Source organism: Lepus europaeus, chromosome 15, assembly GCF_033115175.1.
Source record: "Lepus europaeus isolate LE1 chromosome 15, mLepTim1.pri, whole genome shotgun sequence".
Classification (NCBI taxonomy): Eukaryota; Metazoa; Chordata; class Mammalia; order Lagomorpha; family Leporidae; genus Lepus; species Lepus europaeus.
Window position 1 is genome coordinate 21181156 of NC_084841.1, and position 23975 is coordinate 21205130.

General features: G+C 35.1%; 1 protein-coding gene across 2 annotated transcripts in view; it reads right to left on the minus strand.

Annotated features, from left to right (window-relative positions):
• The window catches only part of CDH9 (cadherin 9), a 98814-nt gene that overhangs the window by 25653 nt on the left and 49186 nt on the right, over positions 1-23975 (minus strand). The window contains exons 2-6 of one of the 2 annotated variants that reach the window (XM_062211740.1): positions 11923-12217; positions 5456-5575; positions 4029-4196; positions 1585-1772; positions 440-693 (exon numbers count right to left, since the gene is read on the minus strand). In XM_062211740.1, the coding sequence (XP_062067724.1) occupies positions 440-693; positions 1585-1772; positions 4029-4196; positions 5456-5575; positions 11923-12217 (1025 nt within the window). The remainder of the gene's footprint in view (positions 1-439; positions 694-1584; positions 1773-4028; positions 4197-5455; positions 5576-11922; positions 12218-23975) is intronic. The other variant, XM_062211741.1, reaches the window with a different exon arrangement.

A 23975-nucleotide genomic window follows, 5' to 3' on the forward strand; every position in this document is an offset into this window, starting at 1 on the left:
AGAGGATGGGGGCTCCTTTCTCAACCTCTCTCTCTCTCTCTCTCTCTGTGTGTGTGTGTGTGTGTCTTTCTGTATCTCTCCATTTCCCTCTCTCTATTTTGATTATTTTTTATTTGAACTTTAATTTAACCAAGAGGGACAACGAGACAAGAATCACATCCACAGTAAAGGGATTAGAATCACTGGAGCTATATAGGTCATCTTGTTTAAGAAGCCAGCTTTGTAACTGTTAGACAAAACATTTAAATGGCCACTTCCTAAGTCTTCTCTCTCAAAATATATCATCATAGTATCTACCTTATAGCACGATAGTGCACAAATGAAATATACCACTAAATATAAGTGATATATTTATAATTTGATTGCACAACTACTCCTAATTATACACAGAGTAGATTTATTTTTTCTCTACATAACTGTAAATAGAGAAGGTACTTACTTTATTAAATTGTTCATGGCATCTGGATCATATGCTGTGATCTGCCCAATGATGCTACCCTCCTTCACATCTTCATCGACTTCTAGCAAGTATGAGCGTTTACTGAACACAGGAGGCTCATCTATATCTTCCACTGATATCTTGACCATGGCTGTGTCTTTGAAAGGTCCCAGTTGTAAGAATCGTGGATCAGGGTGAGTGTTACTTGCATCCACTCTTAAAGTGTATAACTTTTTTTTTTCAAAATCTAAATTCTGAAGATAAATAAAATATGAAAATTAGCATATTTAGAAAATATAATAATGAAAGATAATTTTAAAATTTAATAATCAGACCTCAATTATATCAATAATTAAGGTAAAGTAATTCATCCATTTATTGATTCATATTTATATAAAATAAAGAATAAATCTTTCCTACCTATTATTTATAGAGAATTAACTATATATAACACTGTATTCATTAAGATTGATTCCCATTTTTTGATGTACTTCATTTATTTTAGTCAGAAGTGAGTGAAAATTATGTAATGATCTTTATATTACATAGTCACTATTATTAGAATTATACATAGTTAAAATAAGAATAAGATGTAAGGGATTTAGTATAAAATATTTCATTAAGTGTTTATTGAAAGCAAGGAATAAATGGAATAAATGGAAACAGGGCCATATAAAATAATCAGTACAAAGCTCAATTATTTCATGTCAAGTTTCTGAGTGTTCTCCCAAACTGCATTAAAATAAAGAAAAACATAAAGTAAAAAGCATCTTTGTGCCTCATTTATTTGAATAGACCCTCACACCTACAATTTAGTATTTTGAAAAGTACATGAAATAATTATGATGGCAAAGTGCCTATATTTTCTTCCTTAGAACAATACAAATAAATTTGAGTTTTTCTGATTCTAGTTTGATTGTTTTCTCCTTTAAGCACAAATAGCTGAGGTTTAATACCTCTTTATAAGTGCTAATGATGAAGATGCTTAAATTATTTGAAATGAAAACACAATTAGTCCTAGTTTCAGAAAGACAGACATCAGGCAAGTGATAGGAAAAATAAATCCCAGGTCTTCTTCCCTTTACTAAAAAGCAGAAATAAACTGTTGAGAACTCAATTTGAAATTGAAGACAGCCAAAAGAAACCTGTTTGACAGTTATAATCCCTTCCTGTGTATCCTTGTCAGTGATGACATCAAACATGTCTGCTCCTTCTCCTTCAGCTATGCTATATTCCACCTCAGCATTTTCTCCCACGTCAGGGTCATTGGCTTTTATCCTTCCAAGATGGGTTCCGGGAGGGGCAGACTCAGGAGAATGAAACTGATATGTACCTGTAAATTAAATCAGGGCCAGGTTGACATTTCATCTTCAGATAACAAGATCTTTTCATTTCCACTGCCTGTCTTATTTAAATTAATTTTAAATGGGTAGATTTTTTTTTTCATCATATAGAATTGCAAGCTGTCAAAAATTATAGATTTATTGCATTGAAAAAGTATGTGTAAAGGCAGAACACTCTCATTTTGTAAGTGAGAAATATAAGTCCCACAAAGATGAAGCAAATGCTTTTGCCAAGCTTATTTAGGTAATAGATGGGAGGCTGATATTAGAATCCAGAACTTTTGACTTACAGGGCCATGTCTATCTAGGTCTTTCAAAATTTTCATTACACATTTCACATGATTTCAAGTAGGTAAAAACATGAATTATTCATTTATTTTGTTTCAGGAATAGGAAAATAATTCCACAGACAGCAATATCACTTTGCTTGCTTGTTTGCTTTAATCTTCATGCCATTAAGTAGGATTTGGATATTCCTGTTATTTGGAGGGTCAGCCAGTCATTATATTGCATTCTACTGTTCCTGAAAGCATTTCACTGTGTGACTCTAACCAAGGAACCACAGGACAAACATACCAAGAAAGTTCCAGTTGAAAATACTTTAAATATATTATTGTGTACTGAAAACTCAATATGATCAAAAATTGTCTGTGCTAATGCATTTAATCTTCACAAAGGTTTTCTATGGACTAATGTAGTGTATTATCTTCAGGGTAGGGGCTCCTGAATTTATCCTTAAGACTTGGGAGAACAGGAATACAAAACTGACAAAATCTATTCTCCTTCCAATCATGTAAGAGTTAAGATGAAGCAATAAATCCAAATGCGTGGTTGAGAATTCTCACCCTGATAAGTTGGTTTTATTCTCTGAAATTTGATGTCTTTATCACTAAAATAAGGATGATAAGAATAGTAATGCTAGTAATTAACTTATAGGGTTTATTATGAAGATTACATGAGATTATGTCTGTAATAAGTTTAGCCCAGGGTCTAGTGCTTTGCCTTTTTCTATTACTATTATAATTTAAAAACTTTCATTTAGATTATAATAATCCTAGAAACAGAGATTGGTGAGACATTTGGAAATTCATCAAATCATACTCTATATAAGAGTTTACATTTAAGACATATGAATGCAGAGTTCAAGTTTTTGTTATTTGAGCTTACAATCCATGTTCTCAGAAAACTTATTGTTAAAATTTATCACATGGATACGTCTACCTGTTGAAGCTGATTCACAGAATATTTGTTGGCCTGGGAAAATATTTTATTCTATGGAAATCATTGGTACTAATTTACATTTGAACACTTAACCAAACATCTCAAGCTAGACCCTTTACACATTTATTCACTGCAAAAGCAAAAACCTTCAGCCCAGAGCTGAATCTGCGTTGTAGAACTTCATGGGATGCGGTACGCCATTCGCTCGCGGAGCCTGTCTGAGCCCTGGCTCTAAGAGGCCGCCCAGCCGGCGCTGCCAACTGGCACCAGCTGCTAGCTAGAGGCAGCGGCCGGCCTGGGAGCACACCTGGGGGCATCCCCGGGCCAAAGAAAAAAAAAAAAAAAAGAACTTCATGGGATGCAAAGCATTGTTGGTTGAAATGGTGACAACAGAAACGGTTTTCATTGATTTAATCTTCATAGCTGGATAACATAGATACTGCCAAACTTAAAAACTGTCATTAAAGATACCATCACAAACAAGATAAATCCTAACTAAGAAAATGCAAAAATTCTGGCAATGCAACCAACTTGTATTATCTTTGATACACTGTCTTGATCTCGGAATTGTTTAAAGAGTCTGATTTAGAATTCATAGTACAAGGCGTTATAGTGCCAATGTACAAAAAAGAATGTTGAGCCAAGACAAATAACTGCCATAGTTTGAATGCAAGTAGCTAGAATTTGGAGTACCCTGTCCTAACCAGCAAAGAGATTAGGAGGAAATGAGTAAAATGCTTACAGTGAAAATAATCTGGAAAATTTTCCAACTTTTCAAAAGCTAAGAAAGGGTGATTAGGTTGACAACCATTTTTTTTTTCCTCCCACTACCCACTCAAAATAATGATGGAAATATTTATCATTGCTTTCAAGTTGCAGAAAATTGTGATTTTTTTTTTTTTTCTGGAGGGAAAGGTTGTAGATTTGCCTTTATGCATAAACTAGTTGTGAAACTAAGCAAGTAAATATCAGAGCAGCAGTGTGTTTGAGAATCTTTTCAACGATATCACAGCAACCTTCCTTACTCTGGGGAAAACGAGGAGGATTGTTGTTCACATCCGTCAGGGTGATATTCACTGTGGTAGTTCCAGAAAGGCCTCCCATCTGGCCACCCATGTCTTTGGCCTGTATAACCACCTGGTACTGCTCCCGATTCTCTCTGCTCATATCTGGTAATGCAGTTTTTATTACGCCTTTTGAAAAAGGTGAACAAATGTTTAGCTGTTAGTTTAGAGTTTTAAAATTAAGCTAGGCAAGATCTATTTTACAGAAATTAATCAACAAATGTATACAGTTTTTGTATACTTAAATAAATTTTCAATCCATAACAAAACTAACATAATTCATAGAATAAAATGAAATCTACCATGGGCTATTGTTTATGGAATGCTTTGATAAATCAGTTTAATTATTTAAATTAAAGAGAGGCAGAGAGTGGCTGGCACCACGGCTCAATAGGCTGGTCCTCTGCCTGCGGCGCCGGCATACCAGGTTCTAGTCCTGGTTGGGGTGCCGGATTCTGTCCCGGTTGCCCTTCTTCCAGTCCAGCTCTCTGCTGTGGCCCGGGAAGGCAGTGGAGGATGGCCCAAGTGCTTGGGCCCTGCACCCACATGGGAGACCCGGAGAAGTGCCTGGCTCCTGGCTTCGGATCAGCGCAGTGCGCCAGCTGCAGTGTGCCAACTGCAGCGGCCATTGGAGGGTGAACCAACGGAAAAGGAAGACCCTTCTCTCTGTCTCTCTCTCTCTCTCACTGTCCACTCTGCCTGTCAAAAATAATTAAAAAAAAAAAAAAAAAGAGAGAGAGAGAGAGAGAGGCAGAGAGAGAGAGGTCTTTCATCTGCTGGCTCACTCCCCAGATAGCTGCAATGGCTGCCAGAGCTGAGCAGATCTGAAGCCAGGGGCCAGGAGCTTCCTCTGCATCTTCCACATGGGCCCAGGGACCCAAAGACTCGGCAATCTTCCACTGCTTTCCCAGGCCACAGCAGAGAGCTGGATCGGAAGTGGAGCAGCAGAGTTTCAAACAGGCAACTGAATGGGATGCTGGCGCCTCAGGCCATGGCTTTAACCAATGCGCCACAGTGCCGGCGCCTAATTATTCTTTTGATTAACAAAATTAACACCAGCCAGAAAATTGTAGACAAATAATTTTGAATATTTTTAAGTGAATCCTAAGCTCAGAGTAATTTTCTATATGATAGAATATACTGAATTTCTGTAAAAATTTGTATTTCTCATCCTTCTTACATTTAACCCAAATGCATTTTAAGTTAAAGAACTAAGTACAAGTTACTGACACAAATAATGGAAAATTGCTTTTGTTTCCAGGGATAATTACAAGAAACCACTAGAAACTTGGTATTTTATGGGTGGATTTTAAAATATGGAAACATTTCTAATTTGTGCATGCAAATGTTGTATAATGAAGAATGGAACAAATATTAAATGTTTTTACCTGATTCTGGGTCCACTGAAAAATATGGTTGCCCTTGCAATATGCTGTAGACCACTTTGGCACTATTTCCGTAGTTGGCGTCATCTGCATCCGTTGCAGTCACTTGTATAACAGATGTGCCTACATAAAGCCCCCCACCGAAAACACAGATTATGCCTATTGATATGCTACATTATATTGATTATTTTCTGCAATTTGAAAATCCATATTATCCTGAAGATAAGGAAGTATATAATTTTGTGTCATAGGCAACACTGAAATTTAATACTACATCAATATAATTTTATAACACTTAAATTATTTTATTGTTATAAGTATTAATCTTTCAAAAGATGAGAGTGACTTAAAGGACCTAGTTTCAGGAAATAAGCATAAGGGCATATAATGATAGAATTTTTATTATATTTCTACTGGATCTCTGTAAATATTCATAGCATAATTCTAAAGTCACTGTTAATTGAAACTTTTCATACCTACCCTTTGGCAAAATGAGCTTGTAGGATATTTTCTAATACATCAAAGTTAATTTTTCAAAATTTATATTTTGGCTTCTACATAGAATTTGAAATTCTTGAGAACAGGACAAATTCAATATTGGCCCTCTCTGTAACACATCACATATATTAATCATTCATAAGCTTCTCCAAATGCATTGTCATGGATGTGCCACAAATTTTGTGTATGCTTGTATATATTATGAAAATTAACATATTATACATTAAGTTAATACTAACATCTAATTTCCTGTTGATATGTTTTAATATTAACCAATGAATTTACCGACAGTTTTTTTGTTTTCTTGAAATTAGCATAACATGAGCAATTGAGCACTACCTCATGAGTCACTGTTTCCTTAGCAGAATGGGAATGTATGAGAAAGGTCCCATGTGTGACAGGAAACACTATCTACTCATTTAATCTGTCCCAAGTCTAACTTATCACTTAAAAATGATCAAACGAAAAGTAATAAAGTGATTTTCCACCACAGTAATGCTAGAGCTACAACCAGAGTGGCTTTTCTGATTTATTTTTAATTTCTTATTTTGTATAACCCTTATGTGAATAGGTGTTAGTCAAAATATGAACAGTGTTCATCTTTGATTATCATTGAAATGTGAATAATTAAACATTATCAAAGCACTAAAAGTATTTATCTCATGAATTTTATGACATTTCTTGGGTTACCAGTGCTATTTTTCTTTTTTAAATGAGTATAATTTTAACTTTGGGAACAAGAAGTACAATGTTCTACACTGTTTTGACACTTTTTAATATTTTTGTCCTAAAATGTTAGCTTTGATTATTTGCAATATGTGTTCTTTGAACTTATGCAAAATTACTAAACTTAAAAAAAGAAAGTTAACATAAAGAATATAAATGGACTCTATAATATTTCTAAAACTTTAAAATACTCATTTGAAAGTAGTTTCTCTACCTGTCAGAATTAGAATACTTAGAGATGCTGTTAAACACTATTAATGTCAAAAAATCTAAAAGCATTATATAATTATTAAAGATAAGAAAGATTTAGATCATGCAGTGCAACCCAGCAATATCAACTGGTCTCACATGTATGTTTACATATAATAGGAAAATTTAAATCAATTTAGGTGTTTTCACTAGAAGATGTAAGTTTCTTAATTAAAAGTTTCATTTGTGTCTTCTGGTCTTATTTGCAAACATGGAAATATAGTATGAATATCTGACATTTGAAATGTACTAATTTCATATACAAATGACCCAAATTACAGACCTTTCATCTATTTATCAATATATCTAGGTATAGGTATTAATGTAATAAAACATAATGAAGTATTAGCATATAAGTTTACTCAGAATCAAGCAAGTTACTGATTTAAAACAATTTCTGTTTGTTAAACACATATACTATTGGGGTTGGGAATTAAAAATTTTACTTTTGTTTAACAAAGTGTAACTCTGTGACACGATAATGTTGGAAAAAATACAGAAAGTTATCAAATGCTTTTAGCTTTCTCTCTCTCCTTCCCGTTTATCTTGTATTGTGGATTTACTCATGTAAGGATTAGGTCTACTACATGGTGGAAGACCAGACTCAATCTGTGAGTTTAGATAAACAAAATAAAATAAGAATAGTTTGGGTTCTATCCTACTATATGTCCTAAGGTCTTTTTTTGGGGGTCATAACAAAGAGAGATTAAATTTATTTTTATCTGTCTCAATGTGTGAATATGGTGATAAAAACCATATAACGTGAAGGAGGAATTTATTCTTACAGCTCAGTTAACTGTAAAGAGTACAATGAGATTTATAGAAAACTGTGAATCTATAGACCTGTAGTTCGTTGGGTGTAATTTTTTTTTTCTGTGAAATATAACAGCAATGGTAAGGGTCCTGTCTGGTTCTGTTTAAATTTTATTCCAAAAACTCATCAGTGTTCAGCATAAAGACATACTAGAACTAACGTTACAGGGTGCTTAGACTGGCAGGTTCTCAGTTCTTGATAGGTGTTACTTTTTCCTCATAATACATATTGGAAGTAGGCCTTGGGACACATAACAATTTCTAATGACAACATATCCAATAAATGACAAAGCAGAGCTTAGATCAAGCCAGTCTGGATAAGGCAGTCATTAAAATTTAACAAACAAGGGGTGAAAACATGTTACTCTGAGAGCAAATATGATACAGTTTTCACCGACAGAAACAGAGCCAGAGAGAAAAATCAAGGAGAGGAGTTGATGAAAAAAAAAGAAAAATATTAAGATAGAAAATGATTAACATTAAAGGAGATCATTGGGAATAACACTGTAAACAAGCTAGAATAGTAATACAGAACTTTTATTTTATCCATTAAACTTAATTTCTTACAAAAGTTAGTACTTGCAGAGTTTTAAATCTTTCACTTAAAATAAGATCATGAAAAAATACTGGAATTAAATTATTATGTATCAATTTTATTATTATTATTTTTATTTTTGACAGGCAGAGTGGACAGTGAGAGAGAGAGAGACAGAGAGAAAGGTCTTCCTTTGCCGTTGGTTCGCCCTCCAATCGCAGCCGCAGCCAGCGCGCTGCAGCCAGCACACCGCGCTGATCCGAAGGCAGGAGCCAGGTGCTTATCCTGGTCTCCCATGGGGTGCAGGGCCCAAGCACTTGGGCCATCCTCCACTGCACTCCCGGGCCATAGCAGAGAGCTGGCCTGGAAGAGGGGCAACCGGGACAGAATTGGGCACCCCGACAGGGACTAGAACCCGGTGTGCTGGTGTCCCAAGGCAGAGGATTAGCCTGTTGAGCCACGGTGCCGCCTATTATGTATCAATTTATACAGGCATTCTTTGCATGAGCATTAATGGTGTATTGGTTACACATTGTCTGACAAATTTCCTAAATATCACCCCTGTAGTTTTCCTTTGTGATATAGTTTATTTGTGAAAACAAAATCAAAGAAAATGACATCCCTGATAATTGTAGTGAAGAGTACATATTAACAACAACAACAAAAAATCCTCTTAATAAGGTAACGGAGTTACAGCAAAATAGCCAAAAAAATAAGAATGCAAAAAGTATCTAATTTTTATTTTTGCATAAAATGTATATGAAATTATTATACAAAATGTAGGGTTTTTTTCTTTGTATTCTTAAGTTGGATTTAATTTACAGAGAAAGGAATTTGCTTTAAATAACAATAATAAAAATGCTACTTTGGTGTACTTACTCTGAATTTTATGTTAGATTGAAAATTACATTTTTGAATATATGCCTTAACTAGTTGATAGTAAAAGAAAATAGTAAGTCATTAAAATTGACAAGCTTCAATGTATCAACTTATTTTTTCCTTGCTAACAAGGTAAGAAGTAGGCTGATTCTGTGCCATTTTAGCTTTCATTCTTTTGAGCTCACTTTTACTTATTTATTTAATCCAAAATAGTATCTTCTGCATGCACATATAGTATATAATATATGCATATACATTTAACACTAGAAACACATAGAACTTCCGTGGTGGACCAATTAATAAGAAATTCATGCACTAGTATCACTATTAGTGCTAGGGAACAATAACTCTATAAATAGGATCAATTATCTTTGATCCTAAATCATTATTTAGGGAACAGAAGGTGCATCTAGAATCATACTGCTGCCTGATGCATGCTTCGCTCAGTTTTTTGAGAATTATAGACCATGGGGGAAATGCAATTGACTTTGGCTCTTTTTTTTTTTTTTGTTTAATTTGAAAGAGAGAGAGATCCAGAGAGACAGAGACAGAGAGAAAATGAGCCTTCCAGGTGGTGATTCAATTACCAGTTGTCCACAAGAGCGGGGGTTGAGTCAGACAAAAAACAGGAACTGCAACTAAATCCAAGTCATGGATAGCAAGAACACAAGTACTTGAGCTATCAGCTGCTGCTTCCCAAGGTGTGCATTAGCAGGGAGCTTGTGTTGGAAGTGGAACTGGGACTCGGAAGCCCCCAAGGAGCATCTTAACCACTGCATCAAATGCTCATTCTCTCTAAGCATCATTTTAATCCAAAGTTGTACTGCCCACAATTTAAAACTCATAAACCTTGTAGAGTGAGTTTTTGGCGAAGATAATCCACAAGGCTTCTTCCTTGTTAAACATGAGTGTATTTTTGCATGTAATTAAATCAGTAAAGAGTTTAAAAAGTTAAAATATAAGTGCATAGTCCAGTCTTCATATTGTCACATACTTGTTAAATATTAAAAAAAATTCTACATGATATTAGTATTTCAAATGGGAAAGGATATATTAATTAGATAGATCAATGATGGAATACACAATGAAAGAGCCATTGAATATCACCAAATAACTTAGGAGAAAATGTAGGTTATTTGAGATGACATTTTAATAGTGTATTTTAAAGAAATTTTTCATTTGTTAAAATGAGATTTTTTTCAAAATTTAATGTGTACTCATATTTAAATTAATTATCAAATTTCTTATATTCAAATATCAATGTTTTCTTAATTGTGCTTTTTAATACTCTAGGTATATCAAATATTTCTAGAGAAAAATAAAAGAAAGTTTTGGTATTGTGTGTTGTCAAAATATCTGGTGAAATAACATGATTTCAAAACAAGCAATCTTGTTTTACAAAAGTTAAAGGATATTAACTAAAAAAACCAAAATTATTTTAGCATACTCATTGATAAGAAGTTGATAAGACAAGTATAATTTTAGGTGTACCTTAATCTCAAATATAAGCCATCAAGAGACAATAATGTATATCTAAATTAGCCTGCTGGTAGACCTGCATAGATCAATCCAGTACTTTTCAAGCAACTGTAATGGGTGAACAGGCATTAATAAATATTAAATAAATGGCTTCTCTCAGGACCTGAAGATTTCCCAGAACTCTTATCTAATTCCATATATCTCGTTCATATAATTGGTGTGAATTTGTGGAAGCACAATAGAACTCACTTGCTTTACACAGATGAGTTTCGTTTGAGGTTACAGGGAACAATAACTTCTTTGCAAGCCTTGGTTCTTCTGATTGGAAAGCACATTTAGATAAATAATTAACATCAGACTCCCAGAAAAAGTGCAACTAAATTTGTGTTTCTCACATGGAAATTATTAAATTTAGACTGAAACATATTTTAGTGATTATAATGTCAAAATTATAGACTTGAAACTGATTTTGAAACAGCAGTTAATTAAATTGTACCAAATTTGAGTAACTGTTTGCATTATTTTAGATAATAAATTTCTAACATTTTAAAGAAATATTTTCTAATTTGAGTCAGAATTTACAAGAAAATATAAACTTTTCATGTTAACAGAATTTCAAATGGAGTCACACATAATTCAAATTTTATAGATTAATAAGTGGCATTTAAAATTGTAGGCAGCTTTTAAAACATAAACTATGTTCTTCAGTTCTTCAATGTTAAGTAATTTAAAAAACACAAGAAATATCATAAAAAGATTTGCTTTCTTGCCATTATGCTAGCAGTTTATTTGTCTTGCTTTAGAAACTCAATCTAAGTGAATCTTGGGTTACTGTTGTACAGAGTAGGAATTTAAAATTCTATTTCCATGCCTATCACATAAAGTTGTTTTAATAATCAAATGAGACAGTGCTTCTGAACACATTTGTCAGATACAAGCATTGGTTGTTATTATTCTAAATAATGCAAGCAAAATTGCCCAAAAAGGCTGACACTTTTTGTTATTCCTTTCATTTCAGGCAGAAATATATTCCATTTGACATTCATTTGAACAGTTGAATAGAGGTAAAGATATTGATTGAAATGCAGTGGAATAACTGTTCTTGGAAATCATCTTAGATATTGTACAACCTAACAGGAGACACTGACAGAATAAAAATAATTAGGAAGGAATTATTTACACTTAATATCTTATCTTGAAAGGTCAAATATCATAATCATTTGTCTATAATAATTACTGTATCAAGCAAACAAATAATAAAGTCAGTTTACATGAATTAATATATACCTACCAATTCCAGACATTTCAGGAACACTGGCAGTATATAAGTCTTTTGTGAATTTTGGTTCATTGTCATTGATATCATGGATTTTAATGATAAATTCAGATTCTGGCTCCACCTGCCGCCCAGTTTTTCTGTCTATTGCCTTGGCACGGAGAATGTACAAGGATTTTTCTTCTCTGTCTAATTTCTTTGCAGCATGAATGTCTCCTGTATTTTCATCTATAATGAACAGACTGCCAGCCCCATCTCCTGTTAATATGTATTTTAAATTTCCATCTCCATTATCTTGGTCAGTGTGAAGCTTCAAAGAAGTACAAAAGAACAAACACTGTAAATACAGGTATTCTTATTATAGAAAAGACAAACTTGGCACAAATCAACTTTTCTCAACATGATATAATTATAATGAAGATCCTAATGATCAATTTTATTTTCAACAGGCAGAGGTGATGGGATATACATTTCACTTTTTTGGTACTCAAAATCTAAATAACCATAATTATACATCATAAGGTATTACATTTCAGATAAAGATAACACTTAGATAAATAACTTTTTCAAAAGAAAGCATTTCAAAGATACTTAATAGAATGTTACCATGATTTAAATCTTTAGTACATTAGAAAGTAAAATAAGTCTACTAAATTAGACATTCAGTGTAAAATATTAATAAATGTTAATTACATTAAGTAGCTAAACTCAAAGATATAGTAAAAATTTCAGGCTGTATCATAATAATAAATTTAGGATGATAATTATTTATTAAGATTAATATCTCATAGATTACTTTATGTGTGACTTGAGAGAGTCCTTTTTCAACCCTAATGTTCTCATTTTGGGAGAGTAATCTTTGTATAACCATTTTAAATTGCAAATTATATAAGAAATGGCTTTTCCTTTTGCCTTGTTAATAATATCTCATGGAAAGTATATTTTTTGATGAATTACCCTTTTTGTTTTGTACAAATACATCTGTAAAAGTAACTTGTTAATGCTGAAAACTTATTACAAAGTAATCACATAATTTTAGAAAATTTCAATAGAAAAATAAAGTTTTTGAAATTCTAACACTTCTAACAACTTTTCAAACTGTAGTCCTATTTAGAATTTTAATTAACAAGTAATCATTGTGTATATTATACAATTATGTAGCATAATATGTATTGATATACTTGCACGAAAACTTTGTCAATGATCAAATCAAGCTTATCAATAAATCTAGCCCTCCAGACTTGTGGGGAAAAAGAGATATTGAACTAAAGGATATAAAACTTCAGTTTATAACAGTATAGACTTTAGTGAGCTATTGTCATATTGATGACAACAATAAATAATGATGCATTGTATGTTTCAAAATTATCAAAGTTAGATATTTAATGAAATTAGAGTCTTTACTAGCTCATGCTTGCTATGTTACCTTGCATCATATACTTCTCAATTCACAATAACTTCTGGCCATAACGATTTCCTTCATGTATCATTCAATCTTTGATTATTTGGTTATTATGATGTTATTTTTTTGGTAGTAACCAAAATTAGAAACGTCCATTTCATATTTTATATCTCCCTTGCTTTTGATCCCAGCACCAAAAAGTCCTAACTGTTCAATTTTCTTCCCTGAAACACTTTCTACACTCATCTGTGTTTCTCTCTGTGTTTGCTACCCAGGCTTTTTCCTTGTCATGCCTTGATTGGACCAAAGCACCTATCTTGCAATGAACTAGCACCACTCTTGCTCTATGCTAAATAACTTTCTTTTTTAAAAATGGTGATTTTTTTATATTTTAAATCTGGTCCTCTTAACACCTAACATAAAAACCTTCCCATGGCTCTCTGCTTAAATAAGAACCTGAAATCCTCCAAACCAGAGTTAGTCTATGTAAATGAATCTTTTTCTTTGGCACAGAATTGTTTGTTTACTTTTTTAACGTCAGAGTCTTCTATTAAAAAGTGATACCATTTCATGCTACAAACTGATCTTTATTTTATTATAAGAGCATAACTGCTTGATGTCCATATGCTTACTTATGCATTCTCAATGATCGGGTTCCCATTTCCAGAAGCATCTCTGCCACATATCCTTTTTGCAATGTGTTCCAAAATATATATCAATTGTTTTGTCTTTTTTCTTTTCATTTCTCAGAAGGCCTACACCACCTTTCACAGCTATGTTTGTATTTGTTTCTCTCAACATTTAACACACTTTTCCTCTCTCTTCTCTATGTTCTCCCTTAACTGAACATATGTCATATCTCATTTTTGAATTTTCTCCTAAGGGATGTGTTCCTTGACTTACTAGATAAGGATAGGTGAGCCCGCTCTTTGATCACGTAGCACACTTCATTCTTTAACATAAAACTCATTACATTAAGCATAATTATGAACTGTGCTTATTAAATTATAAAATACATAAGGAACAGATGGATATTTTTAAACCACTCAAAATATATTTCTTAAAGATTAGATGAACCTTTACTTAGTATATACTAAGTTGATCTTCTGTATATAAATATAATTAAAAATGAATCTTAATGAAGAATGGGATGGGAGAGGGAGTCGGTTTGCAGGTGGGAAGGAGGTTATTGGGGGAAAAACCTCTATAATTCAAAAGTTGTACTTTGGAAATTCATATTTATTAAATAAAAGTTTTCTAAAAAAAGATTAAATGAGTCTTTTTTTTTCCATTGCTTACTATGGTTATTTATTTTTCATCAAGGCTGAACAAAAGGAGACTCAAAGATGGTTGATGTTTAAGACCCAATACATGAAGGCATTTGTGTGTCTCCTAAATGTTGAACCAACTGAGAGAGCTATGCACAGAAATATGGTGATCAACTTTAGTTATAATAAAACTAATCTGAGAACATTGTTTTACATCTGTGGACAAGAGGGCAGTCTGTTAGTAAAATGGTTGTGTCTTCCTAAGCCCACCATGGCTTACTAGAAGTCAGGTAACCAAATGGCCCAGTCACAAGCATCAGCTCCACCCCACCCTGACGGGATTTGCTGCTCTCACTTCCTTACCTCTGCAAAGCTATATAAGACCTGTTCTAGTACTGGCTGCTGTTCTCTCATGCATGGGGAGGCAGCCTGTCAGCCCCCCTCCCCTTGCCCCCCTGACAACAGACCTTCTCCCTGGAAAGATAGGAGCTCCAAGATGGTGGCTAGGGAGGAAGTGTACTGATAGTCTGGGAAAAGATAGCTTAATAAAAGGGGAGATACTGTAGTCTCAGGGAAGAGTTAGGGAAAAAACTGCAGAGGAAACTCCTCTGGAACTATTGGGATACAGTGGACCTACGTGTAGGGCATGGGTGCCCAGGGCTCAGGACCCCTGGCACCGAGTCTACCCACGAGTGCTGGAAAGGGAGGTGAGGCAAAACCACAGTAGCCTGAGAGACTGGTGGTAAAGTGAAAGGAAGAGCCTAGAGGGAACGAGGCTTCAAGCCCCGTGAGGGAAAGTTCACCAGCCTAAATAGAGGAGAGAAAAAAAAAGGCGGGGGGGGGGGGGGACCAGAACAGACATGATTCTCTCTCTCCACTCACCTTACAAAGACGGAGGAAAAAATACAGCAGGTGCCATTTTGGACATACATAACAGCTGTGCCAGCTCAGGGCTGTGCCCACCCACCCTCAGCCAAGCAGAAAAACCTGACGCTGGTAGGGAGAAATAACAGGAGATTAAGACCTAGTGAATGTGTGGAGCTTATGAACTGGGACTGTGGGAAAAAAAAAAAAAAAACTGAGGGTGTGTGGGAGAACTCACGGTGAGCCTGAGACGTGAGTACTCTCAGTGGGAGATGCCACAAACTCGGTAATCTTGGCAAGCCGGTGGGAGATAGCAGGGGAATCTGAGCTCACACTGAGGACTGCACAGATCCTTTGTGTGGTCGTTGGGACAGAGCAGGCAAATATTATACCCACTGGGGCTAGTACTCAGGCACCGTTCACCATCAAGGAGAAGAGCTCAGCTGAGCAGATTTACTTCCCTTCTGAATAAGAGAGAGAGAGAGAGAAAGAGAGAGAGAGAGAGAGATTTACCATGCCAAACCTGGTTGTGTCACCTTTGGCACACCCTTAACCTTGAAGAATTGAACAGAGCTCTCTGGCCACACCCACCATGAGCATCTAGAGATTCACCAAAAGCAGACAGTCCACTTAATCTAGAGTCATGGGATAATGAGAAAAGCCACCACAGTGAGGGAAAAAAAAAAAAAAAGAAACCACAGAATATCTACACAATGTCAAGCAACAAACATGGAAACCAAGAACAAGGAAGATATTATGATACCCCCAAATGAACATGACACTCCAATACAAGATTATGAAGATGATAAAATAGAAGAAATGCAAGATATGCATTTCAAAAAATTTATGATAAGAAAATTTAGAAGTTATCAAAAACAAATTTGTGAACTACAGAAAACATACTCGACAGGACAGAAAATTTCTCTCATTAAAATAAAACCTTAAGGAGCAATAAAAATGAAATGAGGAATGTAGTAGAACATGAAATTGTGATATTGAAGAGAAATCAAAATGAAATGAAGAATTCAATAGAACAAATGACAAATGAATTTGAGAGCCTTAAAACAGAATCAGTGAGATAGAAGAGAGAATATTGGACTTAGAAGACAGAGAACAGGAAAGGAAACAGGCAAACCAAAGAAAAGAAGAGGAAATTAGAAACCTAAAAAATATTGTTGGGAATATACAGGATACTATTAAAAAACTCAACATTCGGGTGCTAGGAGTTCCTGAAGGCATGGAGAGAGAGAAAGGATTAGAAAGCCTTTTTAGTGAGAAACTAGCAGAAAACTTCCCAGATTTGGAGAAGGACAGAGACATCCAAGTACAAGAAGCTCATTGAACCCCCAATAAACATGACCAAAAGAGATCCTCACCATGACACGTTGTAATCAAACTCAACACAGTGAAATGTAAAGAAAAGATTCTAAAATGTGCAAGAGAGAAATGCCAGATTACTCTCAGAGGATCTCCAATTAGACTCACAACAGACTCCTCATCAGCAACCCTACAGGCTAGGAGGGAATGGGGAGATATAGCCCAAGTACTAAGAGAAAATACTGTCAGCCCACAATATTATATAATGCAAAGCTCTCATTTGTGAATGAAGGTGAAATATAGACCTTTCATAGCAAACAGAAATTGAAAGAATTTGTCACCCTCATCCAGCCCTGCAAAAAATGCTTAAACATGTGTTACACACAGAAACACGGCCATCAATAAGAAAGAAGGTGAAGGAATAAAACCTCCCAGTAAAAGATCACAGGAAGTTCAAAGCATATATTAGAAATATCTTTGAGAAAATGGCAGGACAAAGTTACTACTTATCAATATTCACATCGAACGTTAATGGTCTCAGTTCTCCAGTTAAAAGACACAGACTGGCTGAATGGATTAAGGAACAAAACCCATCTATTTGCTAATTACAAGAAACACATCTTTACAACAAAGATGCATGCAGACTGAAAGTGAAAGGTTGGAAAAAGATATTCCATGCCAACAGAAACCAAAAAAGAGATGGTGTAGCCATCTGAATATCAGACAAAATAAACTTTAACACAAAAACTGTTAAGAGAGACAAAGAGGGGCACTATATAAAGATTAAGGAATCAATTCAACAGGAAGATGTAACCATTATAAATGTATATGCACCTAATTACAGGGCACCAGTTTATTTAAAAATATGTTAAGAGACTTAAAGGGAGACTTAGATTCCAATACAATAGTACTGGGGGACTTCAATATTCTGCTTTCAGAAATAGACAGATCAACAAGACAGAAGATCAACAAGGAAACAGCGGATTTAATTGACACTATAGCCCAAATGGATCTAACAAATATCTACAGAACTTTTCATCCTACACTTAAAGAATTTACACTCTTCAAAGCAGTACATAGAACCTTCTCTAGGATTGACCACATACTAGGCCATAAAGCAAGTCTCAGCAAATTGAAAAGAACTGGAATCATACCATGCAGCTTCTCAGACCACAGTTGAATGAAGCTGGAAATTAGCAAGTCAGGAATCCCTAGAGAGTATGCAAACACATAGAGACTGAACAACATGCTCCTGAATGAACACTGGGTCATAGAAGAAATCAAAAGAGAAATCAAAAAACTTTCTGGAAGTAAATGAGGATAACACAACATATCAAAACTTATGGGATACAGCAAAAACAGTGTAAAGAGGAAAGTTTATAGCAATAGGTGCCTACATCAAGAAATTGGAAAGGCAACAAATAAATGAGCTTTCATTGCATCTCAAGGATCAAGAAGAAATGCAGCAAACCAGACCCAAAACTAGAAGGAGAAGAGAAATAATTAAAATCAGAGAAGAAATCAATAGGATTGAATAAAAAAAAATTACAAAAAATCAGCCAAACGAGGAGCTGGTTTTTTGAAAAAATAAAATTGACACACCGTTGGCCCAACTAACTAAAAAAAAGAGAAAAGACCCAAATCAATAAAATCAGATATGAAAAAGGGAATGTAACAACAAGACACCACAGAAATAAAAAGAGTCATCAGAAATTACTACAACGAGTTGTAGTCCAACAAACAGGGAAATCTATCAGAAATGGATAGATTCCTGGACACATACAACCTACCTAAATTGAACCAGGAAGACATAGAAAACCTAAACAGACCCATAACTGAGACAGAAATTGAAACAGTAATAAAGGCCCTCCCAACAAAGAAAAGCCCAGGACCAGATGGATTCACTGCTGAATTCTATCAGACATTTGAAGAAGAACTAACTCCAATTCTCCTCAAACTATTAAGAACAACTGAAAAAGAGGGAATCCTCCCAGATTCTTTCTATGAAGCCAGCATCACCTTAATCCCTAAGCCGGAAAAAGATGCAGCATGAAAGAAAATTAGAGACCAATATCCTGATGAACATAGACGTAAAAATCCTCAATAAAATTCTGGCCAATAGAATGCAACAACACATCAGAAAGATCATCCACCCAGACCAAGTGGGATTTATCCCTGGTATGCTGGGATGGTTCAATATTAGCAAATCAGTCAGTGTAATACACCACAATAACAAATGCAGAAGAAAAACCATATGATTATCTCAATAGATGCAGAGAAATCATTTGATAAAATACAACACCCTTTCATGATTAAAACACTAAGCAAACTGGGTATGGAAGCAACATTCCTCAATACAATCAAAGCAATTTATGAAAAACCCATGGCCAGCATCCTATTGAATGGGGAAAAGTTGGAAGCATTTCCGCTGAGATCTGGTACCAGACAGGGATGCCCACTCTCACCACTGCTATTCAATATAGTTCTGGAAGTTTTAGCCAGAGCTATTAGGCAAGAAAAAGAAATTAAAGAGATACAAACTTGGAAGGAAGAACTCAAACTTTTCCTTTTTGCAGATGATATGATTCTTTATTTAGGGGATCCAAAGAACTCTACTAAGAGACTATTGGAACTCATCGAAGAGTTTGGCAAAGTAGCAGGATATAAAATCAATGCATAAAAATCAACAGCCGGGCAGCACAGTGGCTCACTTGGCTAATCCTCTGCCTGTGGCACCGACACCCCGGGTTCTAGTCTGGTGGGGTACCAGATTCTGTCCCGGTTGCCCCTCTTCCAGTCCACCTCTCTGCTGTGGCCCAGGAAGGCAGTGGAGGATGGCCCAAGTGCTTGGGCCCTGCACCCACATGGGAGACCAGGAGGAAGCGCCTGGCTCCTGGCTTCAGATCGGTGCAGCACGCTGGCCATAGTGGCCATTTGGGGGTGAACCAAAAGAAAAAGGAAGACCTTTCTCTCTGTCTCTCTCTCTCTCACTGTCTAACTCTGCCTGTCAAAAAAAAAAAATCCTTTTTATACATAGGCAATGCCACAGCTGAGAAAGAACTTCTAAGATAAATCCCATTCACAGCAGCTACGAAGACAATCAAATACCTTGGAATAAACTTAACCAAGGACGTTAAATATCTCTATGATGAGAATTACAAAATCTTAAAGAAAGATATAGAAGAGGATTCAAAAAATGAAAAAAATCTTCCATGCTCATGGATTAGAAGAATCAATATTATGAAAATATCCGTTCTCCCAAAAGCAATTTATAGATTCAATGAGTCCTATTTTTTAACAGTGTCTTTTCACAAGTGTTTATCTTTTATGGTTAGAAAAATAAGATCTTAAGAATTAAAATGCCTTCTTATTTAAATCACAACTTAGAAATCACATATCAATAACATTTGATTAATTTATTTTTTAATTTGTATATTTTCCACTATTTATAATAAATACCTTTGTATATATACCTTTGCATCATTGAACATTTTACTCTAAAAGGAAGAAGTAAAAAAATACTTTGAATAAAAGGCAATTATTGAAAGTAGTTCATTGTAAAAATTAATGGAGGGAATAGGAGAGGAAGGATAATGAATTGTTGATGCATGGGTGGGAGGAAAAGTTTGATGGGAAGTATCACTAAGTTCCTAAATCTGTATACATGAAGTACATGAAATTTGTATACCTTAATAAAGTTAGTGAATTAAAAAAAAGGCAATAACTGGGACAAGATAAAAATTAGATCAGTAAATAGAAAATGATATTCATTAGAAGCACTATTAATTTGGCAAAAGTTGTTAAAACAATTGAAAATTCACTGTATTGCTTCAATTAATTTAATGCATGTAAATCAGAATCATCTGTAGCACTCAGAATTATAATTTATAAATATATTGTGACCCAGTGGATTGGAGCTCTGAAAACTGATGAAAGATTCATCAGTTAATAAGTATATTTTTAGAATGAAGATCATGAAATTAGTGATGATGCTGCAATTTTCAGAAAGTCCTATGATAATAAGTAGCAGGGTCAAAGACAACAGACATATACCAGTGGCCGCTATTCAATGTTTATCTTATGGAAATTGTTAAAAAGAAGCCAAAATGAATAACAGGAAGAAATGTAGACTGTGTGATAATTCCATTGGAAAATGTACTTGTCCATATAAAAATAGCATGTAGTTTTAGTTTTCTATGTCCATTCTCATTATTTTATAATACATTTAACATGATATAATATTATATAATGAAATAATTTTGTATCTTTTTAATCTAAGATGTATTTTATTAGACTTTTGTGATGTACCAAAATCTGCTGTTGAATGAATCTGCATTTTATAGCTATATTAGTGTTCTATATCCGATTTAGATTAATATCCAAATACTTGTGGAAACAAATAATTTTTTAAATAAATTAACCTCATTCAAAGTATTTAGGGGTTCAAGATGGCAGATGAGTGGAAAGATGGTCTGATTTATGTGGAGAGAAATTAATATTTAAAAAAGGAGAGAGAGTACACTCTCAAGATTAAGTTGTGGGAGTCATGGTGGGAGGCCCTCCAAAGCAGTGGAGGCAGTCAGCAATCCGGACTCTGTTGTTTGACCAAAACCACAATAGAAGACTCATTGACTTGGGTCCTAGGAGGAGAGCATCCTCCCGGACAAGCCAGGTGAGAGGGGACTACATAGGCCAAGGACACTGCTGTTACAACAAGAGGTGGAGCTTACTGAACTGCTTTTGGAATCCCATGAGGATCCACCATGACAGCAGAGGACCCATTGTCCAGAGGCTGGAAAAAAAAAAAAAAAAAAAGCACTGCATCTCTCCCCTTCCCTTCCTCCCTCTATAGTGGAGACCTGCAGCCAGCGAGGGGAGAGCTGCTGCCATTTTTGGACACAGACAGTTAGCAGCCACCCCAGCTCCTATATGAGCACTCTCCAACAGCCAGGATTATTGCCCTTCACCCAGCAATTCAAGGACGCTTACAGAGAGCTTCCACCAGGCCATTTGCACTGTGTGGATTGCCCGGCAACAGGAGGGGAGAGGGAATTGCCCCTACAAGGGAGAAGTGTTACCTGTGGGACTCTCCTACCTGCCCAGCACAATTGAACAATAAGCCAGGCTGTAGTGCATGGGTACTTTGTATACCTGTGAAGCACAGATCTATCTAGAGAAAAACCCGCCTTCCCCACTGACACTGAATCTATTTGGGAGGATCACACACAGACAGCAGCTCTGGGAATACCTTAGTTTCCTTACACTCAGGAGAGGTCCCACTGGCACCGCACAACCCAGAGATCCCTGGAAACTAAGTCTGATAAAACAGTGACTCCATAGGAGGAGGCAGAGCATGGTTAGGTTCTGGGCAACCATGGAGTGCTTCTCCTCACTCTCCCAGCTCCTTGGTTGCCTATAGCAGCTCATAGCAGAGGGAACCATGCTCACAGGAAAGACTCCACAGATCATATGTGCAGTTTCTAAAGTGATGCGGCCGAGTTCTGAGCACTCTGGGAAATAATTCCTGGGCACCCCTTGGCTGGGAAGAGAAGAGCTGGTCCCACTAATAGAGAACATTCCTCTCAATCCAGTTAACCAGAGGAGAGCTATCATGCCCAACTGGGGTCTTACCCTGGATACTCAACCCCACCCTGGAATACTGAATAGAGCAACCTGTTCATACTCAGCACAGATCTCTTGTTGTTCACTGAAAGTGTAGATGTCCCATTAAGCCACAGAAACACAGATCAAAGATAAAAGCCATCAGACAACAAAAAGAAAAAAAAAAAAAGAAAGAAAAAGAAAAAAAATTAACCAATGCCAAAAAAAAAGGCAAAAAAGCACAAAACTAAAACAAAGAAGACACCATGAGCCCCCAAAAGGAATACTACATTTCAATATTAGAATGTGAAGATGAAGAGATTGAGGAAATGCCAGAAACAGAATTCAAAAAACTAATCATCAGATTACTCAGAAGCAGTCAGAAGCATATTCACAAACTAAAGAACGCTATATAGATATGAATGAAAATTTTTCTCATGAAATTGAGATCTTAAAGAGAAATCAGCATTAAATACTAGAAATGAAAAATTCAATAGATCAAATAAAAATGCAGTAGAAATTCTTAACAGACTTAGTGAGGCAGAAGAAAGAATATCTGAGCTATAAGACAAATCTCTTTATTTTACAGTCAGACTAAAACAAGAATAAATTAGAAAATTAAAAAACATTGTTGGAGATCCATAGGATACTATTAAATTACTCAAAATACAGGTCTTAGGAGTTCCTGAAGGCATAGAAAGAAAGGATTAGTAGACCTTTTTAGTGAAATAATAACAGAAAACTTCCCTAATTTGGAGAAAAAAGGGGAGATTCAAGTACAGAAAGCACATAGAACTCAGAAAAAACATAACCAGAAAAGTTCTTCACCAGAACACATTGTAGTAAAATTCTCCAGAAGAGTCACTGTGCACTTACATCCCATGCAAGACCTCTGTCCTCAATGAGTTTTATTATGAAAATTAACTAAAACTTGTTCGCAAACAGTGTTGTGTGTGTGCATGTGTGTGGGGAACAAATTGTTGAAATCTTTACTTAGTATAGAGTTGGTCTTCTGTTTATAAAGTTAATTGAAAATGAATCTTCATGGAGAATGGGACTGGGAATGGAAGAGGGAGGAGGACATGAGGTTTAATCAGGGGTGGGAGGACTGGTATGGTGGGAAGAATTACTATATTCCTAAAGTTGTACTTATGAAATTTGTACTCCTAAATAAAGTTTCTTTGGGAATACAAACAACAACAACAAAAAGTATAAAGAAAATATTCTAAAATGTGCATGAGAAAAATCCCAGATTATTTTCAGAGGATCTCCAATTAGACTCACAGCTAACTTCTCATCAGAAACCCTACAGGCTAGGAGGGAATGGAGTGACACATTCCATGTCTTAACAGAAAAAAAAAATGTCAACCCAGAATATTGTACCCTGCAAAGCTCTCATTCAGGAATGAAGGTGAAATAAATATCTTCTATAACAAATTGAAATAATTTGTCATCACCTGTCCAGCCTTATAAAAGATGCTTAAGGATGTGCTACACACAGAAACACAGAAACATGATCATCATTATGAAAGAAGATGAAGGCAGAAAATCTCCCAGTAAAATACAAAAGAAATTCAAAGTAAAAAAAAAATAAGAATATTTATGGAAAAATGGCA